At 41.3% G+C, this 15,811-nt stretch overlaps 1 protein-coding gene across 1 annotated transcript; it reads right to left on the reverse strand.

Moving 5' to 3' along the window:
• Positions 1–81: 81 nt before the first annotated feature.
• med1 (mediator complex subunit 1) lies at positions 82–15,761 on the reverse strand. The gene is made up of 16 exons (XM_014007633.1): positions 15,618–15,761; positions 14,908–15,014; positions 13,722–13,800; positions 13,510–13,564; positions 8,956–9,088; positions 8,703–8,731; positions 8,501–8,572; positions 8,005–8,079; positions 6,476–6,639; positions 6,243–6,354; positions 5,995–6,119; positions 5,778–5,905; positions 5,138–5,339; positions 4,938–5,033; positions 4,548–4,653; positions 82–4,463 (listed from the first exon to the last, which is right to left on the reverse strand). The coding sequence occupies exons 1-16, from the start codon at positions 15,736–15,738 to the stop codon at positions 710–712; spliced, it is 5,358 nt and encodes a 1,785-aa protein (XP_013863087.1). The 5' UTR covers positions 15,739–15,761; the 3' UTR covers positions 82–709.
• Between the last annotated feature and the right edge of the window lie 50 nt (positions 15,762–15,811).

A 15,811-nucleotide genomic window follows, 5' to 3' on the forward strand; every position in this document is an offset into this window, starting at 1 on the left:
TGTAACGTGTCACAAATCAACATGAACATTTGGCGACAGTCTGATGCTCTGCTGCCATCTAGTGAAACACAATCAAAATCGTGAAGAGACCGTATTTCCTAGCAATTCAGTATGATGAAGTTTGCCAGAAATAAATGTTTATTTTATGCTTCCAAATATTTTACAGTTAATTTTTCACATTTTTTTTCACAATCAGTTTCTATAGCTACACTAATTTACACACCAAGTTAGCAAAATCTAAAAATGCCCAGCTGCATCTAAAATTTTCTCACTTTACAATATTTATACATCAGATCTTATGTTGCTCATCTTGACAGCATACAAACAAAWAACGTGTCGTCAAACACATATGCTCATTACGAGATGTATTAAGCACAAAAAGAACATCTGAAAACATTTGATATTAAAAATGCTTTGTTTTTAAAAAAAAGACTAAAATGTATACTTGTCAGATAATTCATTTTAAAAACACTTTTGTAATGAAGCTAGAGATGTACATTGAGGCAGCTTCATTTGTAAAACTGTTGTCCCAATTACAATATTACAATTAATAAACATTAAAATACAGCTTTATCGGATCCATAATCACTCAAAACCACATCTGCATATTCAGTTCCAATGTGTGGTTTGACTTAAATAAATAAAAATGTACGTTAAAAGGCAGAGATGATACACACAAGACAATAAAATTAAAAACTTTAGGATCAAATTAAAGGTTGCCAGTGAGGGCCGAGTCCATAAGATCATCATCCTCATTCCTCATATAGATGGGACTGGACCGGGATGGACGATCCGAACCAAGCATGGAAAGGGATGAATCTGAGGCCGAGATCGGAGACCGTGACCAACTGTCTGCTTTCATCGAATGTGATAAGGAGCCCATAGACATGGAGGACTTCTTCTTCTCTTTCTCCCTGTCCCTCTCTCGTTCCTTCTCTTTCAGCTTCTTCTTCTCTTTCTTGTGCTTCTTGTGCTTCTCGCCTGAGCTGAGTGGGATGGAGCTCATGTAGTCTTGAGGGGGAATGGGGCGCGTGGTCTGGTCGTCGTCTGAGCTGGGGCTGTTCTGGTGGGACTTCTCGGCGACCGAGCTGCTGCCCGATTCGCTCTCGCTGTCGTGATTGAGCGAGGTGTATCCCGGCGAGCGGCTGTAGCTGGGCGAGGAGCGGTCGTGTTTTGGAGTGGAGCCACTGAAGAGGGGAGAGGCTTTGTGGCTAGAAATCTGCGAACGCATCGACTCACAAGAGGCTTCTCCAGTTTTCTGAAGAGTCACTTTAGCCTTGATGCTAGGCGAGCCACTATCTGGTTTGCTAATGATAATTTTGGCCAGAGTGGCCCCCCCTACGCCACCTGTTTTTGATTCCATTACCTTCTTATCTCCACCACTGCCACTTGAAACCATCACCTTAGATTTTGCCTCTTTATCAGACTTTTCCCGCTTATACTCTCCACTTTGGGAGGACGAGGTGTGCTTGGAAGAGCCCATGCTTGAGGGTCCACCGGGAACATTTCCAGGAACCCCAGGAGTTGAAGCCGAACCAGGTCCCCCCACAGGCGGCCCGACCTCACAACCATCCTCCCCGACTCCACCTCCACCCACACTCTTCAGTTTATCTATGACTGCTGTTAGAGAAGGTTTTTTGTTCCGACTGGGAGATTTCCCTTTGGCATTGGGGTTATTTGCATTGTTCTGACCGGGACCACCACTTCCTTCACTTCCGCTACCCCCTCCTGTCCCTCCACTTCCACTGCCACTGTTCCCATACTGTGACTGGGAGCCTCCTGAGAAACTCATGGAAACTGAAGACATGCTGGAAGACGAAGAGGAAGTACCCCCACCAACTGGCTTTTGGGAGCCAATATTTCCACCAGAGGAAGACTTGGAACCACCAGAGTTCCCGCCCCCAGACCCTATTGGAGATTTAGCCTTAGAAGAAGGGGGTGTTCCAGGAACCTGGGACTGCTGCATTTTCATTGGAGAGGACAATTTATCACCAGAGCTACTGGAACGAGAATGGGAAGGAGAAATGTTAGGTTTAATGTTGGGATTCATAAGTGACCCAGGAGGCTTGCCTCCTTGAGGTTTAATTTTATTAGCACTTCCCATTCCACCTCCAGTACCTCCAGGTCCAGTTAACCCGTGTTTGGTGACAGGAGAGGATCCTGGTTTGCCAACACCCATTCCTTGAGAGGAGCCTTTCAATTGGGACGGCCCTCCTCCGACTCCTGGTTTGGAGTTGTTGCCCAGTGACATGGAGCCTTCTTTGGACTTGATCTTCCCAGAAGAGGATGAGTGTGAATGGTGGCTTTTGCTGCTGCTGCCGCTGCTTGCTCCACTTGCACCTCCTGTACTGCTTGTGGCTGAGCTGCTGGAAGTGTACCCACTGTGGGAGGATGTTTTTCCCCCAGTGATGGTGCCTTTCTGGATCTGAATAGTGATTTTGGGGATTGGAGGCGTGGCACCTCCAGGGGGCGTTTGTGAGCACCCTGAACTACCAGGAGACTTGGAGCCTCCGCCACTTATGCTTCCTCCAGAGCCCAAACCCCCACTAGGTGGTGTATAGGGTCGCCCTCCTGAGCTGTGGGAAGGGGATTTACTATCAGGATCAAGCTTTTTACGCTTGGGGGGCTTATCTTTGGACTTTCCTTCACTGGATGGGGTTCTACTTCGTTTAACCTGTTTGCTCTCTGTTGAGCTGCTCCCCATTCCCAATCCAGAACTGCTACCTCCACTCCCCACATTCTCATCCTTTGGACGCATGAGTCCCTGTTTAACTTTGGGTTCTGTATTTTTAAAATCAGCACATGTGGCACCAAGCCCCATCATGAGGGGGCTCTGGGATCCTCCGCCATGAGTGTCTCCCAAGTCAGGTGCTTGTCCCAGAAGTGGTTTACCACCGCCACTGTTGCCTCCATAAACAATGCTCATATCAAAAGGGTCCTTCAGTGAGGCCTCTGGAGTACTCTGTCCGTGTGAAGTAGGATTCTGGGGGGTTCCTGATGGAGTATTTTGCTGACTAGTTCCCACAAATCCTTTGCCTAGGTCAATGTCTTCATCAGCACTTGGAGAGCTTTCATTGAAGATGCTTTGTGAAAGGAGGTCCGGGTTGAAGTCAGATGCATCGGGAAATAAATTGTTGGAAGAAGCGTCACTGTTGGGAGTGACAGCAGTTACAGCCGCCTCTTCAATCAGGTCAGCTGCATCTGTGAAGGGATTTTCATTGCTGTTGGAAATAAAAATGTCCGTTGAGTCAAACACTGCACTGCCCTGACCAGAGCTGGAGGAGTCACGAATGGGAGTACCAAGGGGGCCTCCGTCCTCCTCACCACTGCCAATGGGGGGCTGCCCATGGCTTCCACTGCTGCCTTTGCCTGTTTGATCGGGTAAATCTTGCAAAATTTCAGTGATATCAGGCCCAATGCTGTCAGAGCTGGGGAGGCGGACCATACGTGGTGGTATTGTGCCTGGAGGTTGTTGCTGCTGAGACTGGACGTGAGACAGTGGGTATGGCATGCTGGAACCAGGGGGCGGTGTTCCACACTGGCTGGGAGCTGGAGTGATGCTGTGGGGTGTTTCAAGGCCGTCGCTGGTTAAGTTAACGTCAAAGATAGAATTCTGAGATGCGTCTACGTCCATAGAGAGGAGCTCACGGTGGAAGTCATCCTCGTGAGTTACAGAGTGATGCTGGGACATAGACGCCTGCTGCGATTTAATACCCAAACCACCACCTGCACCTGCTCCAGGCAACACCCCACTCTTTTCAGGTCCACGGGGACGTTTCTTCTTCCCTTTGGCATTAACTCCAGCACAGGAAGAATTCATGCCATCTGTCCGTGGAGAGTCAGATGAAGAATTTTGTCTCTCTAATGGACTAGAGCTGTACAGGGCAGCGAAATCTTGTGTGGGGTTGTCTTTCAGCAAATTCATCAACATGGGATGATTCTTTGTATTGCTAGCAGGGGAGGATGTTGGGGGTGGCGTTTGGTGGGGTTGTGGTGCATTCTGGGAGCTGGGACTGGACCCCACATTTCCAGTTATTTGTAAAAGACTTGTCAGGATGGGATTCTGAGTGACTTTACTGTAATCATCTGTATGACCTTGACTTTGTTGTTGTTGCTGAAGCTGCTGCTGACCAGCCACCCCGCCTGGGGTTACACACTCTACTCCTTGAGCTTGTCTGTCTGCACGAGAAATTCCAAACAGCGTAGTGATCGGACCTGTAAAATTAGGTCCCCCAGGTGGTCCTACTCCAGTAGGTGTGTTGCCTTCAGTAATCCCAGTCAGTCCAATGGGGTTAGTTCCATCACCTATTGTCATGTTATAAGTAGGACTACCAGAAGGCGGCGGGTTATTCTTCACCATGGTCTCCACGGTTTGTGCAATCAATGAAAGAGCTGGAGTGTCTGCCTGAATGGTTTCAGCTTTCCTTCGAATGGCCCGCATGGTAACAGGAATAGACATACATCTATGTGGATGAGAAAACAATTACCATGTGCAATAAAAAATAAAAAAAAAACAATTGTAAAATTAATAATATTAAAAACCTCACCTCTGCACAACTTTGGTTATGAATTCATCAGTGCAGATCAAAGCATCTGATGGTCCTTTATACAGATTGCAGATCACCTGTCTGGAATCAATAACCTCCATCACAACTAGATGAAAAACATCAGATAGAAGAGAGAATTTGGGATTTAATGAAATACTAAAATTTCTATTTAATTTACAATTAATATTGATAAGAGCAGGTGTTACATCCAACACACAGAAGTATGAGTTATAGTAAAAAGACACATTCACTATCAAAACTATACTGCTTCCAGAATCACTGATTTAATATCCTCTGTTTAAAATGGTTTATATCATTATAAAGGAAAAGCTTTACTCCTCTAAAAAAAAGTCATAAAAAATTTAAGATTTTAAAAAAGTGAAGACTCACCACAAACTAATGATTCATTGACTGGATGCTGGAATGAGACGCTGAAACTTGAGTCAGTAAGTGGACAAACTTCAAACTGTAGGAGGCTTGCACTGTCTGGAAAAACAAAATCGGACATTACATTTGGTAAATTTAAGACAACAGACACATGCATTAAAGATGATGGTTCAAATACAAGAAGTCGGAGATAACACTCCTACCTTCTTTGACAGAAGTTCGCTTGACACAGCTGCCAATCAAGGTGTTGTATGCTGCCTGGTGGCGAATTATGTCCAGCAAGAGGGGCACCTGTGCCGGGTGACGAAAGGGGATCTTGGACACCATTGCTCCTTGCAATGAATGACCATCTTGCACTGGGGCATCTCCATTCAGGAAGTAGCAATGATGTTGATCTGGTAAAATCTATGAAAAAAACAAAAAGGTACATCAAAACAAAGTCTGCATCACTAAGTGCACATTTTACAAACAGACTAGAAGAGATGGAGTAATTGTGACAAATAAAAAAAAAGAAAAAGAAATGAGAAACATTTTTTATTAAAAAATGAATAAATAACATGGAGACCAGTGGTGTCCAATTCTGGTCCTCGAGGACCACTATCCTGCATTTTTAGTGGTTTCCCAGCTCTTCAGCAAGTCTTCAATTTCTGCAGAAACCCAATAATCCCTCATTCATACAAATAAAGAATGTCAAAGCAAAAAAAAAAAAAACAAACATCTAAAACATGCAGGATAGCGGCCTTCAAGAACAAGGATTGGACATCACTGATTTAGACATAAACAAAAATAAAWGAACTGATTAAAAAAATCCACTGTGTGATTGTGTTGCGTGCATCAGCTCACAGAATAAAAGTGCATGTTGTGCAGTGAAGGTGGCACAGAGCTGCTCTCCTCCAGGAGCTGCAGCYGACTCTGAACAATCAGCTGGTAGAGAGGTGAGAGGCTGGGAGAAGTCTCAAACACTGAGATTGCTGGGGGAAAAAGGTTAAGTTTAAGATTTTAAGCAAATATGCATTTCTGAGCAGGTTTATGACATCTGCACAAAGTATTTATAACTTACAAGTAGCACTGCTTATCCTTTGAATAAAGGAAAGTGAGAAAGGCATGGGGCGGTTCATCTTGAGGAAAAAACAAGCTGGCAGATCTACACAGTTGGAGTTGGTCACAGTGGAAAAGGAAGGTGTGCTGAAATTCAGAAAAAAAMCTATTTGTTCATATTCATATATATTCCGCTTGTCCCGGCTGTATGCTATAAAAGGTTTTCTATAACTGCAAAGTATCTTGACAAAATGATACATCTTCTCTCACCCTTTGTTGTCAATTGGGTGGGATCCAGTGATGAGGGGTGCAATTGGAAGTTTGTACACAGAAGATGTTCCCTCGATTGTCACGGAGACACTAATGCCCAAAGAACTCGGTACTGCAAAAACAAGATTCCACACTTAAGATGAATATTACAAAAAAAAAGGCTATACGACGACAATTGCTGGTGTGTCCATCTTCCTGCAGCTACTTGTCTGAATTATTCTTTAAAAACTTACCATTGCTATCTGATACGTTGAGCTGTGAGCCYGTTTCCACCTCAAATATGTCATAGGGTGACACATAGCAGTGAAGAGAAACCAGATGGCCACCACTCCTGGCTGTCAACAAGCCCACACTCCCATGGAGGATTGTTTCAACTGTGTTAGCATTTGTTGCTAACCTAGAAAACATAACAAGAATTAGCAAAGCAGGTACATGAATTTTTTTACTCTAAATCAGAAATTCACAAGACAATTTAGATAAACGATAGGAAGTGACTCTTTTTACTGATTCTGTTAAAACATCTAAATTCAATTTTACTATAGTCATGGTCAAAATTCATAAAAGTTACTTTACACTTCTTCATTAACATCCCAAATATTCATTCAAATATGAACTATCTATCATTCATCGTATCATTTATTTTTCTTCTACAGGTGTCCTCTCACCTCTATTATATGTTTAATGACTGCAAGAGCCATCACATTGGACATCACATTATTAAATTTGCTGATGCCATCGTTTGCGTCACTACCTAGCAGGAAAATCCCTGAACATGGTTTGGTTGTCAATGACTTTTTAAATTGGTGTCGAGAATCTTTATAAAAGTAATAACATGACTGAAACAAAAGACATTTGCATAGACTTTGAGAAAATCCCCACACAAATTTCCGCAGTGGTAATTAATGGTCAAACAGTAGAGCTGGAACCACAGTATAAATACTTGGGAGTACTCATTGAAGAAAAATTGAGTTTTGAGTCACAGGTGTGTAAAACGGTGTGTTGTAAAGAAAGAACACTAGCGTATGCACTGTTATCGCAAGCTTTATTCATTTAAAGTCAACTCTGTTTTTATGAAGATGTTTTATTTTGGTTTTATTGAATCAGTTCTCACTTTTGCTTTAATCTGTTGGGACGGGTCACTTTCCATCAAAAATAAGAATCCCTTATCGAGGTTTATTGTCAAATTGCTGGCATGTTTCTTAATGACCTGAGTGATCTCTATAATTCCAAGTCTTTAAAGAAGGCTAGGATTATTTTTGGCTAATCCTAGCCATTCTTTGTGAGAAAATGTTCCCTTTTACCTTTCAGACAGAGATACAGAATGCAATAGTGTAAGATGACCACACTGAAAAAAATCTTTTATTTCAGTTGCTATTAGCCTGGTCAATTGCAGGTCGACATGGTAAGGACTAATGAACTATTTATATATGGATTTTGTACAAAAACTGAATGGGTTGAAAAATATGATCCAAATAGAATATAAAGATTTCTACAACAAGATAGCCTAAATTCAACTTCTCTACAGTCAAAGAGACTCCAAGTACAAAATGCATTCAACAGCTAAAAAAAAAAAATCAAAATTTGCATGACATGTCCGCTTTAAAGTCATGAGAGATCTGCACTAATATTTTTATTCCGTGATTATTCACACAATTTGATGGGAGTTCACAAAAACACCATTGAATTTACAGCCTCCAGTCATTTACTAAACATTAATCAACATGTAATGGTGCAAATGAAGAATAATTTTCTTTAAACTCACCTAAACATCTGCATCATCTTGGTGAGATCAAGCTCCAGGGACTGCAGTGCTATATACATCTTTGTTTTCAGTTTACTGAAACATAGAAATTCTTTTTATATAAATAAATGGTGTATTCCACAAAACCCACACAGCATGTGAAATTTGTCAAAGGTATCTAYAAATTTATGTGCACACTTTAAAACCTTCATTTCTAAATGCTGTTTCACATTGGATTGGAAATCAAACAGTGTTGAACATCAGATATACTGAAACTGTATTTACTTCAAAAGAAGATTTTAGCTGTATCTAAGGTTTTGTATTTCAGTCCAAATACGTCTTGATCATTAAACTTGGAATCTGATTTCTACTGATTAATCCTTACAAATTACTTTGGTTTAACTAAAGAGGGAAAAAATATGGTCTCTAAAGGCCAAACATTTGTTTAAAAATGACAGCAGTATTACATTCTGATGATAGCTTTAAGGACAACTTTATGATTTACAACTTTACTTACTTGTCACCAGGAAGCTTGTACAAATCAACCAGTCCTTTGAGGTGTTTAGAGAACTCTTCAAAGTTCTTTTCGCTGATGAAAAAAATGGGACAACTATTATTCAAGTATTTACTACTGGTGCATTAAACATTACCCATAATTAAAATGTAAATCTTAAGTAAGAGTTTATTGTGAGGTTTATAACTGTGTTCTTTCAACAAACCTTAGGTGTTGAATCAGCTCGGGACAACTCTGTTACCAGCAAATACAAGAGAAAAAATTAAAAAAAAACATTAAGTTCAATCTCTATGTAAGACGTTACAGAAATTCGAACAAATGAAAAATATTTTAAAAATAAAAATACACTCCTTTTTGTAAAAGAGGCAACTGCAGCAAATCTGTGGCTGCAGAGCATAAATAAACAGTCTTAATTTTTCAACAAGTTTCTTCTTGCAACAAAACTAAAACAAACTGACCGTTGGGTTTTCCCCTTGGTGTGCAACCTTCACATCTAAAAGCTGTCCGCTGGTGTCCAGCTGTACCTCCACGTAAAACATGTCTGATGTGATGTAGCACTCTGTCCCCGATGGGCTGAGGTGAGAGCCCAACCTGTACACAAAACAAAGAGTCTTAAAAAACTGAACAGAAAGCATGTCATCCTATCTTCTTTATTAGGACTGCACTGCCAAATTCAATAGAATGGGCCATTCAATTGAATGGCAGGCAACCTATTATTATCCACCTCTAAACTGGTCTCTTTCTTATTTATTTATTAGGATTGCCATGAACAATGGCAACCTACACTCACCGGCCACTTTATTAGGTACACCTGTCCAACTGCTCGTTAACACTTAATTTCTAATCAGCCAATCACATGGCGGCAACTCAGTGCATTTAGGCATGTAGACATGGTCAAGACAATCTCCTGCAGTTCAAACCGAGCATCAGTATGGGGAAGAAAGGTGATTTGATTGCCTTTGAACGTGGCATGGTTGTTGGTGCCAGAAGGGCTGGTCTGAGTATTTCAGAAACTGCTGATCTACTGGGATTTTCACGCACAACCATCTCTAGGGTTTACAGAGAATGGTCCGAAAAAGAAAAACATCCAGTGAGCGGCAGTCCTGTGGGCGGAAATGCCTTGTTGATGCCAGAGGTCAGAGGAGAATGGGCAGACTGGTTYGAGCTGATAGAAAGGCAACAGCAACTCAAATAACCACCCGTTACAACCGAGGTAGGCAGAAGAGCATCTCTGAACGCACAGTACATCGAACTTTGAGGCAGATGGGCTTCAGCAGCAGAAAACCACACCGGGTGCCACTCCTTTCAGCTAAGAACAGGAAACTGAGGCTACAATTTACACAAGCTCATCGAAATTGGACAAGAGAAGATTGGAAAAACATTGCCTGGTCTGATGACTCTCGATTTCTGCTGCAACATTCGGATGGTAGGGTCAGAATTTGGCGTCAACAACACGAAAGCATGGATCCATCCTGCCTTGTATCAACAGTTCAGGCTGGTGGTGGTGGTGTCATGGTGTGGGGAATCTTTTCTTGGCACTCTTTGGGCCCCTTGGTACCAATTGAGCATCGTTGCAACGCCACAGCCTACCTGAGTATTGTTGCTGACCATGTCCATCCCTTTATGACCACAATGTACCCAACATCTGATGGCTACTTTCAGCAGGATAGTGCGCCATGTCATAAAGCTGGAATCATCTCAGACTGGTTTCTTGAACATGACAATGAGTTCACTGTACTCAAATGGCCTCCACAGTCACCARATCTCAATCCAATAGAGCATCTTTGGGATGTGGTGGAACGGGAGTGAAGAAATTTTGTAACTGATTAATTGAATATTAGATTCAGTTTTGTATTTTATACTTTCTGATCATTTCAGTCTGTAAGGTTGAAGCTGACAAAGAGTTGGAGTGTGTGTTATCATGTGTTCTTTCTCTTAGCCTAAACAAAACTGAGCGACGTTCTGACGTCTGATGTAAAAGGTAACACCTCTGGGGTGTAACCAGGAAGAGATGAACATTATAAGCTCAATTCATTATTACAGTAGAAAGAAGTCAGCGTTTTTTTGCAGAGTGTCTGCTCAGAGCAGAGCTCCCGTGTTTGTTTTGGTTTGGCCCAAGGTTGTACGCTGAGGCCTGTGCTGCTGAGAGCTGAATGAAGCTGATTGGAGTCAGAGGACTGAAATAAASTTTTTAACAAGAAATCCAGCTGAATCCTGTTTATTCGGACATACCATATTAAAACACGTATTTCTTACAGGAGATTCGCATCATGGATGCGCAGCCGACAAATCTGCGGCAACTGTGTGATGCCATCATGTCAATATGGACCAAAATCTCCGAGGAATGCTTCCAGCACCTTGTTGAATCTATGCTACGAAGAATTGAGGCAGTTCTGAAGGCAAAAGGGGGTCCAACCCGTTACTAGCGTGGTGTACCTAATAAAGTGGCCGGTGAGTGTATTATTATCCACCTCTAAACTGGACTCTATTTATTATTCATCCCAGAACTTCCACCATTAATGCGGCGCCCCATGAAAAATACATCATTGCGTCGGCGTCGATCTCACGAGGTGTGCTGTTATTTATCTTTACATAATCTGTTACCATGGCGACGTAATCCCCAAAAAACTCATCTAAAAATCTCCATTGGATTACATGGGAAGCTCCACACTCTAGGTCATGTGACCTTAGAGTGTGAGCTCTGTAATTTTAAAGAAGAAACTTTGCAAACAAATTCCTACCACAGCCACAATTTTCATGTTACAAAGACAAATTATACATCAAAACGTAGGGATTTTTGTCTAATTTCAGAAAATGTGCCTGGTTCGGTGTGTGTGCGGATTAACTGCAGCTGGGAATCCAGCCTCCTGATTGGTTGAGGCTGTTTCTGTGCGAAATACCATTTTGATTGACAGGAGGCGGGAACTGTGTGACCATAACTGAGCTTTCTGATTGGCTGAGGAGTTTCCTTTGTGTAAATGAATATAGCAGCTTCATTGCTCAGCAGTCTGAAAATATACACAGTTGAAATTTGGTGGGCTGCTAGCTGAGCACTAACTCAACACGATATCAATGGCTGCCCGCAACTTAAAGCTAACTGCTAATGCTAACTTAGCAACAAGGCTCTCATTCTGCCATTTCAAGCCATTTAAAGCTGGATCTTTGTGAATTAAAGCTCACACGACTTTAGATAAGTTTCATTAAATAAAATAGCCAGTTTCAGACATAATGAGCTCAAAATTGGTACACTAACAGTAGCCAAAATCAATAAACCAAGATGGCCACCATAGCTAAGTCCAAATAACTCCAATTCAGCCAATTTTCAATATATTGAGCTAATAATTGATACACAAGTAGCTGACAGTGACCTTAACCGTAAATAGTAGCTGAAATAAAAATCCAAGATGGCCACCATAGCTATTTTCAAAGGGATTTCCCTCTGCTTCTGTTTGATATATTGAGCTGAAACTTGGTTTACTGGTAGCTAAGAGTAACCTCTGTCACATACTGGAGCGGAAACTTCAAAAACAAGATAGCAGCCGAAGGAACTTCGGCCACTTTTTCTCAATACAAATGAAAGAACATATTTTCAACATGAACGCAACCACATAAGTTAAGGGCTCGACACACGGGAGGCGACGTCGCTCACTCTCCATTCATTTCCTATGGAGACTGTGCGGTGAGGCGACAATCGCTTGCCCTCCTCCAGCTAAGCGACCGGCGAAAATAGTGCATGTGAAATTTCACGCTCGTACACGTAGACGTGCACATGCGAGCTTGCGACGCGACATATGAAAGTTGTAAAATGTTTAATTTTTGTCGCTTAGCGTACAACCAATCAGCGAGGGTTTCATTGACTGACCAATGAGAGGAGAGTRTGCTACACACTGCCGTTAGCTAACACTTTCACCAAGTGATTACTAAAAAGCTTTGTGGGAATTTATTGGCACCAGGGTGAAGTTTATGGTAAGTTTTTCCWCATAAAAYTGTATCTTGATGTDTGTTTGTTTTTCAATATCATTARCATCGCAAGATTTGTTTAGTTTACACGTCCGTAATGCACACCCGCCTTCAGAGTCAAGAACCAATCAAATTTTGTGAAGACAAGTGACCTGAGAGCACGATTCCCAATGCTGTGATCGCTATCGCGTCCTGTGTGTCGGGTTTCACCCTGACTGCGATGACAGCAACCCGACCCCGGATAGGCRGAAGAAAATGGATGGATGGATGCGATGACAGCCGTTAATCGCTGTAGTTTGTCGATCCCTGTGTGTCGAGCCCTTTATACGTCAAAACGACCAGCTCGGCCAGAGGAAGTGTGTTCTTACTCAACTGTACGTTCATTGTTACCATGGCGACGCAGTAGGCCGACAAAGACACCCTACAAAAGCCATTGGAAATTAATGGAGTAGGCCTCAAAGCCTTCTAAACCTGAATGCTTTTTAAAGTATCTCATGAACCACTGATTTTAACTTTATGAAACTCTAATACAGTCATCATTGGACAGTCCTGTCACTGTCCAACACTTTGTCCAACTCAGATATAAGATGCCTGTCCAAGCAACCCTGGATTACCATATAAGAGCTGGACATCAGCACATTTTACATATGCTGAATGAATATAAAGTGTGAAACAAAGTGTCAAAGATCTTTAGAACTGATCCCCTTTTTTAGAGTATTCAAGTCTTACAAATGACAAACATAGCATAGAAAAATGTCTGTTAGCAAAATATTTCATGAATCAAAGCACAAATTTTGCCAAAATACACACAAAACGAGTTATAACAGTTATTTTGCAACACCTACAGACAAAAACTGGCAAACAAGTTGCTGACATCTCAATCAGACATCAAATACACCTTTAGGACTGCTGTCAGAACCTCTTTAAACAGCAAACATGTTCAACATGTACAGGACGAGTTTTGCACGGCGGGGAATCCTCTCAGTTTCTCCAGTAACTATTCTAGTTCGTTCTTAACATCCAATACAAGAAACACAACGTCTCATACTTACATGTTTTGCCGAGCTATGGACTCTAGACGATCAGTCATGGAGGAGAGAGAGGAGACTAAAAAAAAGACGATCAGAAAACTTACAATACGACTGCATCATCAGTAATGAGTTAAAATAAAATAGAGCCAAACGTAAGTCAACAAAAGCACAATTTTTTTTCTCTGAACTATTTAAGAGACCTGTTAAGTCATCTACAGTTTGAACATTCTCACCTTTTAGTGCTCTCTGCAGGGTCTCCAAGCAATTGAGCAAAAGCTGGTGACCTGCTGTATTCACCACACCGCGTTTCTCCTGCGACACAATGTGAAGAGAGGGTGAGAAATAAGACAGGTGAGGAAAAAACAGCTGCATCACCAATATCTGATATTCCAAGTTTGTTTGTGTTTTACAGGCTGAGTGAGTGTAACCGGCCCCACATAATATTAACCACTACATGTATGTTACTACAGAAAAAATAAAAATGTGTAGAAAATGTACATTACGCCATTGAATATGCATAAAGTATGTTGTGTTATTTTTGTCTGTTTTGCTTTGATATGTTAAGGAACAGCACCGCTGTAGAACTATGACCATGTTTAATGCCATTTAGGATTACTTGTTAAAATCAACATAAAAATATTTTCAGAACTTAGATAAACTCTGGTTTAACATTCAGATTTTCAACAATAAAAATGTAAAAGTTGTGCCTTTGTTGTACCACAGTCATGCCACTAGGAGGAGCGTCTACATATCATATAACAGAGAAATAACTATGGTAAACAACTAAATAATACCAATACTATAATAATATAATACTTTGTAATTAAGCTCTTCATTAACAACAGTAATTTAAAACAGTATATGTGTATATGATTACAGTCTAAATTAGGGGTGGGCAATCCTAGTACCTCGAGGGTCACTATCCTGCATGTTTTACTTGTTTCCCTGATTGAAACACACCTGATTCAGGATTTGAAGTGCTGCAGAAGCTTGATGATCAYACATTCATTCAAATCAGGTATGTTGGAGCAAAAAAACAAGTAAAACATGCAGGATAGTGGCCCCTGATGACTAGGATTGCTCGCCTCTGGTCTAAATGATAAAATACCAGATGCAAAAGGGGTAAGACAACATAATGTGTGGATAACCAAGCCCAGGTAGAAGTAGCTTAGCAGGTTTTTGTTTATTTTTATTTTGTTCAATTCTGTTCACAAAAGGAGTAGAGAAAACATGAGCAAAACGTGGGCTTAAAACATTTAGTTTGTATTAGAATAAAAACAAGAAGAGCTGACAGCAAGTTACCTGGCCAATCTCAACTGGATTTCGACATTTGGGAGAGTTTTACACTTGTGTCATATTTTAAGACAGTAATGCTTTGTGAATGTATGCATTATTTACAGAAAGATGTATCTGACTTACCATGGCCTGACGCACAACCTTGCTGGTCTCCTGCCATGGCCGAGAARCATTGTGTTTGGCATGAAGCCTCTCCAGCAGAGCAGCCATGCGACTCTGCTTCTCTGCTTCTAAAAAAATAATTTCCTTCAGAAATTAGGGTATAAGACATTATWCACATACATGGTCTGATTTTAAATCAGTCGAAAATGTTTTGCTACACTCCAGCAGGTTAGAGATGCTTTAGCCTTTGCAGCTGAGTGCAATTTTGACAACTTGTTTTTAAAGGTTCTCTATACACTGCTATAAAATTGTTGCAATGACATCTTCATGAAGTCATGTGAACAAACAACTTTCAATTRTTTGCTGAAGACATTTTTGTGATTTTTAACTTTAGCCGGTTGGCATTTGAGCAAAGTTTATGTAGATACTAGCCAGAAGCTTTTGTTAGTCATTAGCTCATACAGCTGTAACATCGTCAACAGACACCAAGTCCAATGAAATATGCTGACGTTTCACGACTTACTGTGTGTTTATTTTGCCCTAAAATGTGTAGCTGTTCCAAATCGCTGAAAGCATATTCAATAATCAGCCACTAGTTATCAAAAGGATGACTAGACTAGCTGTTGTTATGTTAGCCTGCGTTAGCCTCGGTCGCTTTTCCAACGTTTCAGAGCTTTTCAGAATACTAAAAACAAGGTAAAACAAATAAAAAAATAAACTGTGGACCGCACCTGTTACATCTTCGGATTTTACCCGATCCCCGAGAGTCTGATTTCCTACTTGCTGAAACGAAATAGGAAGCTCCCTGGCAGGACTGCCAGTTTGCAGAGAAACAACAGGCCCAGTCGCCATTGTTTGCTCGCTCTCCTCTCTTCTTCTTCTTCTTCTTCTTCTTTTGTATTAATGGCGGATCGCAAACAACTTT

The sequence above is a fragment of the Austrofundulus limnaeus genome, unplaced genomic scaffold (assembly GCF_001266775.1).
Source record: "Austrofundulus limnaeus strain Quisiro unplaced genomic scaffold, Austrofundulus_limnaeus-1.0 Scaffold43, whole genome shotgun sequence".
In the NCBI taxonomy this organism is placed as follows: domain Eukaryota; kingdom Metazoa; phylum Chordata; class Actinopteri; order Cyprinodontiformes; family Rivulidae; genus Austrofundulus; species Austrofundulus limnaeus.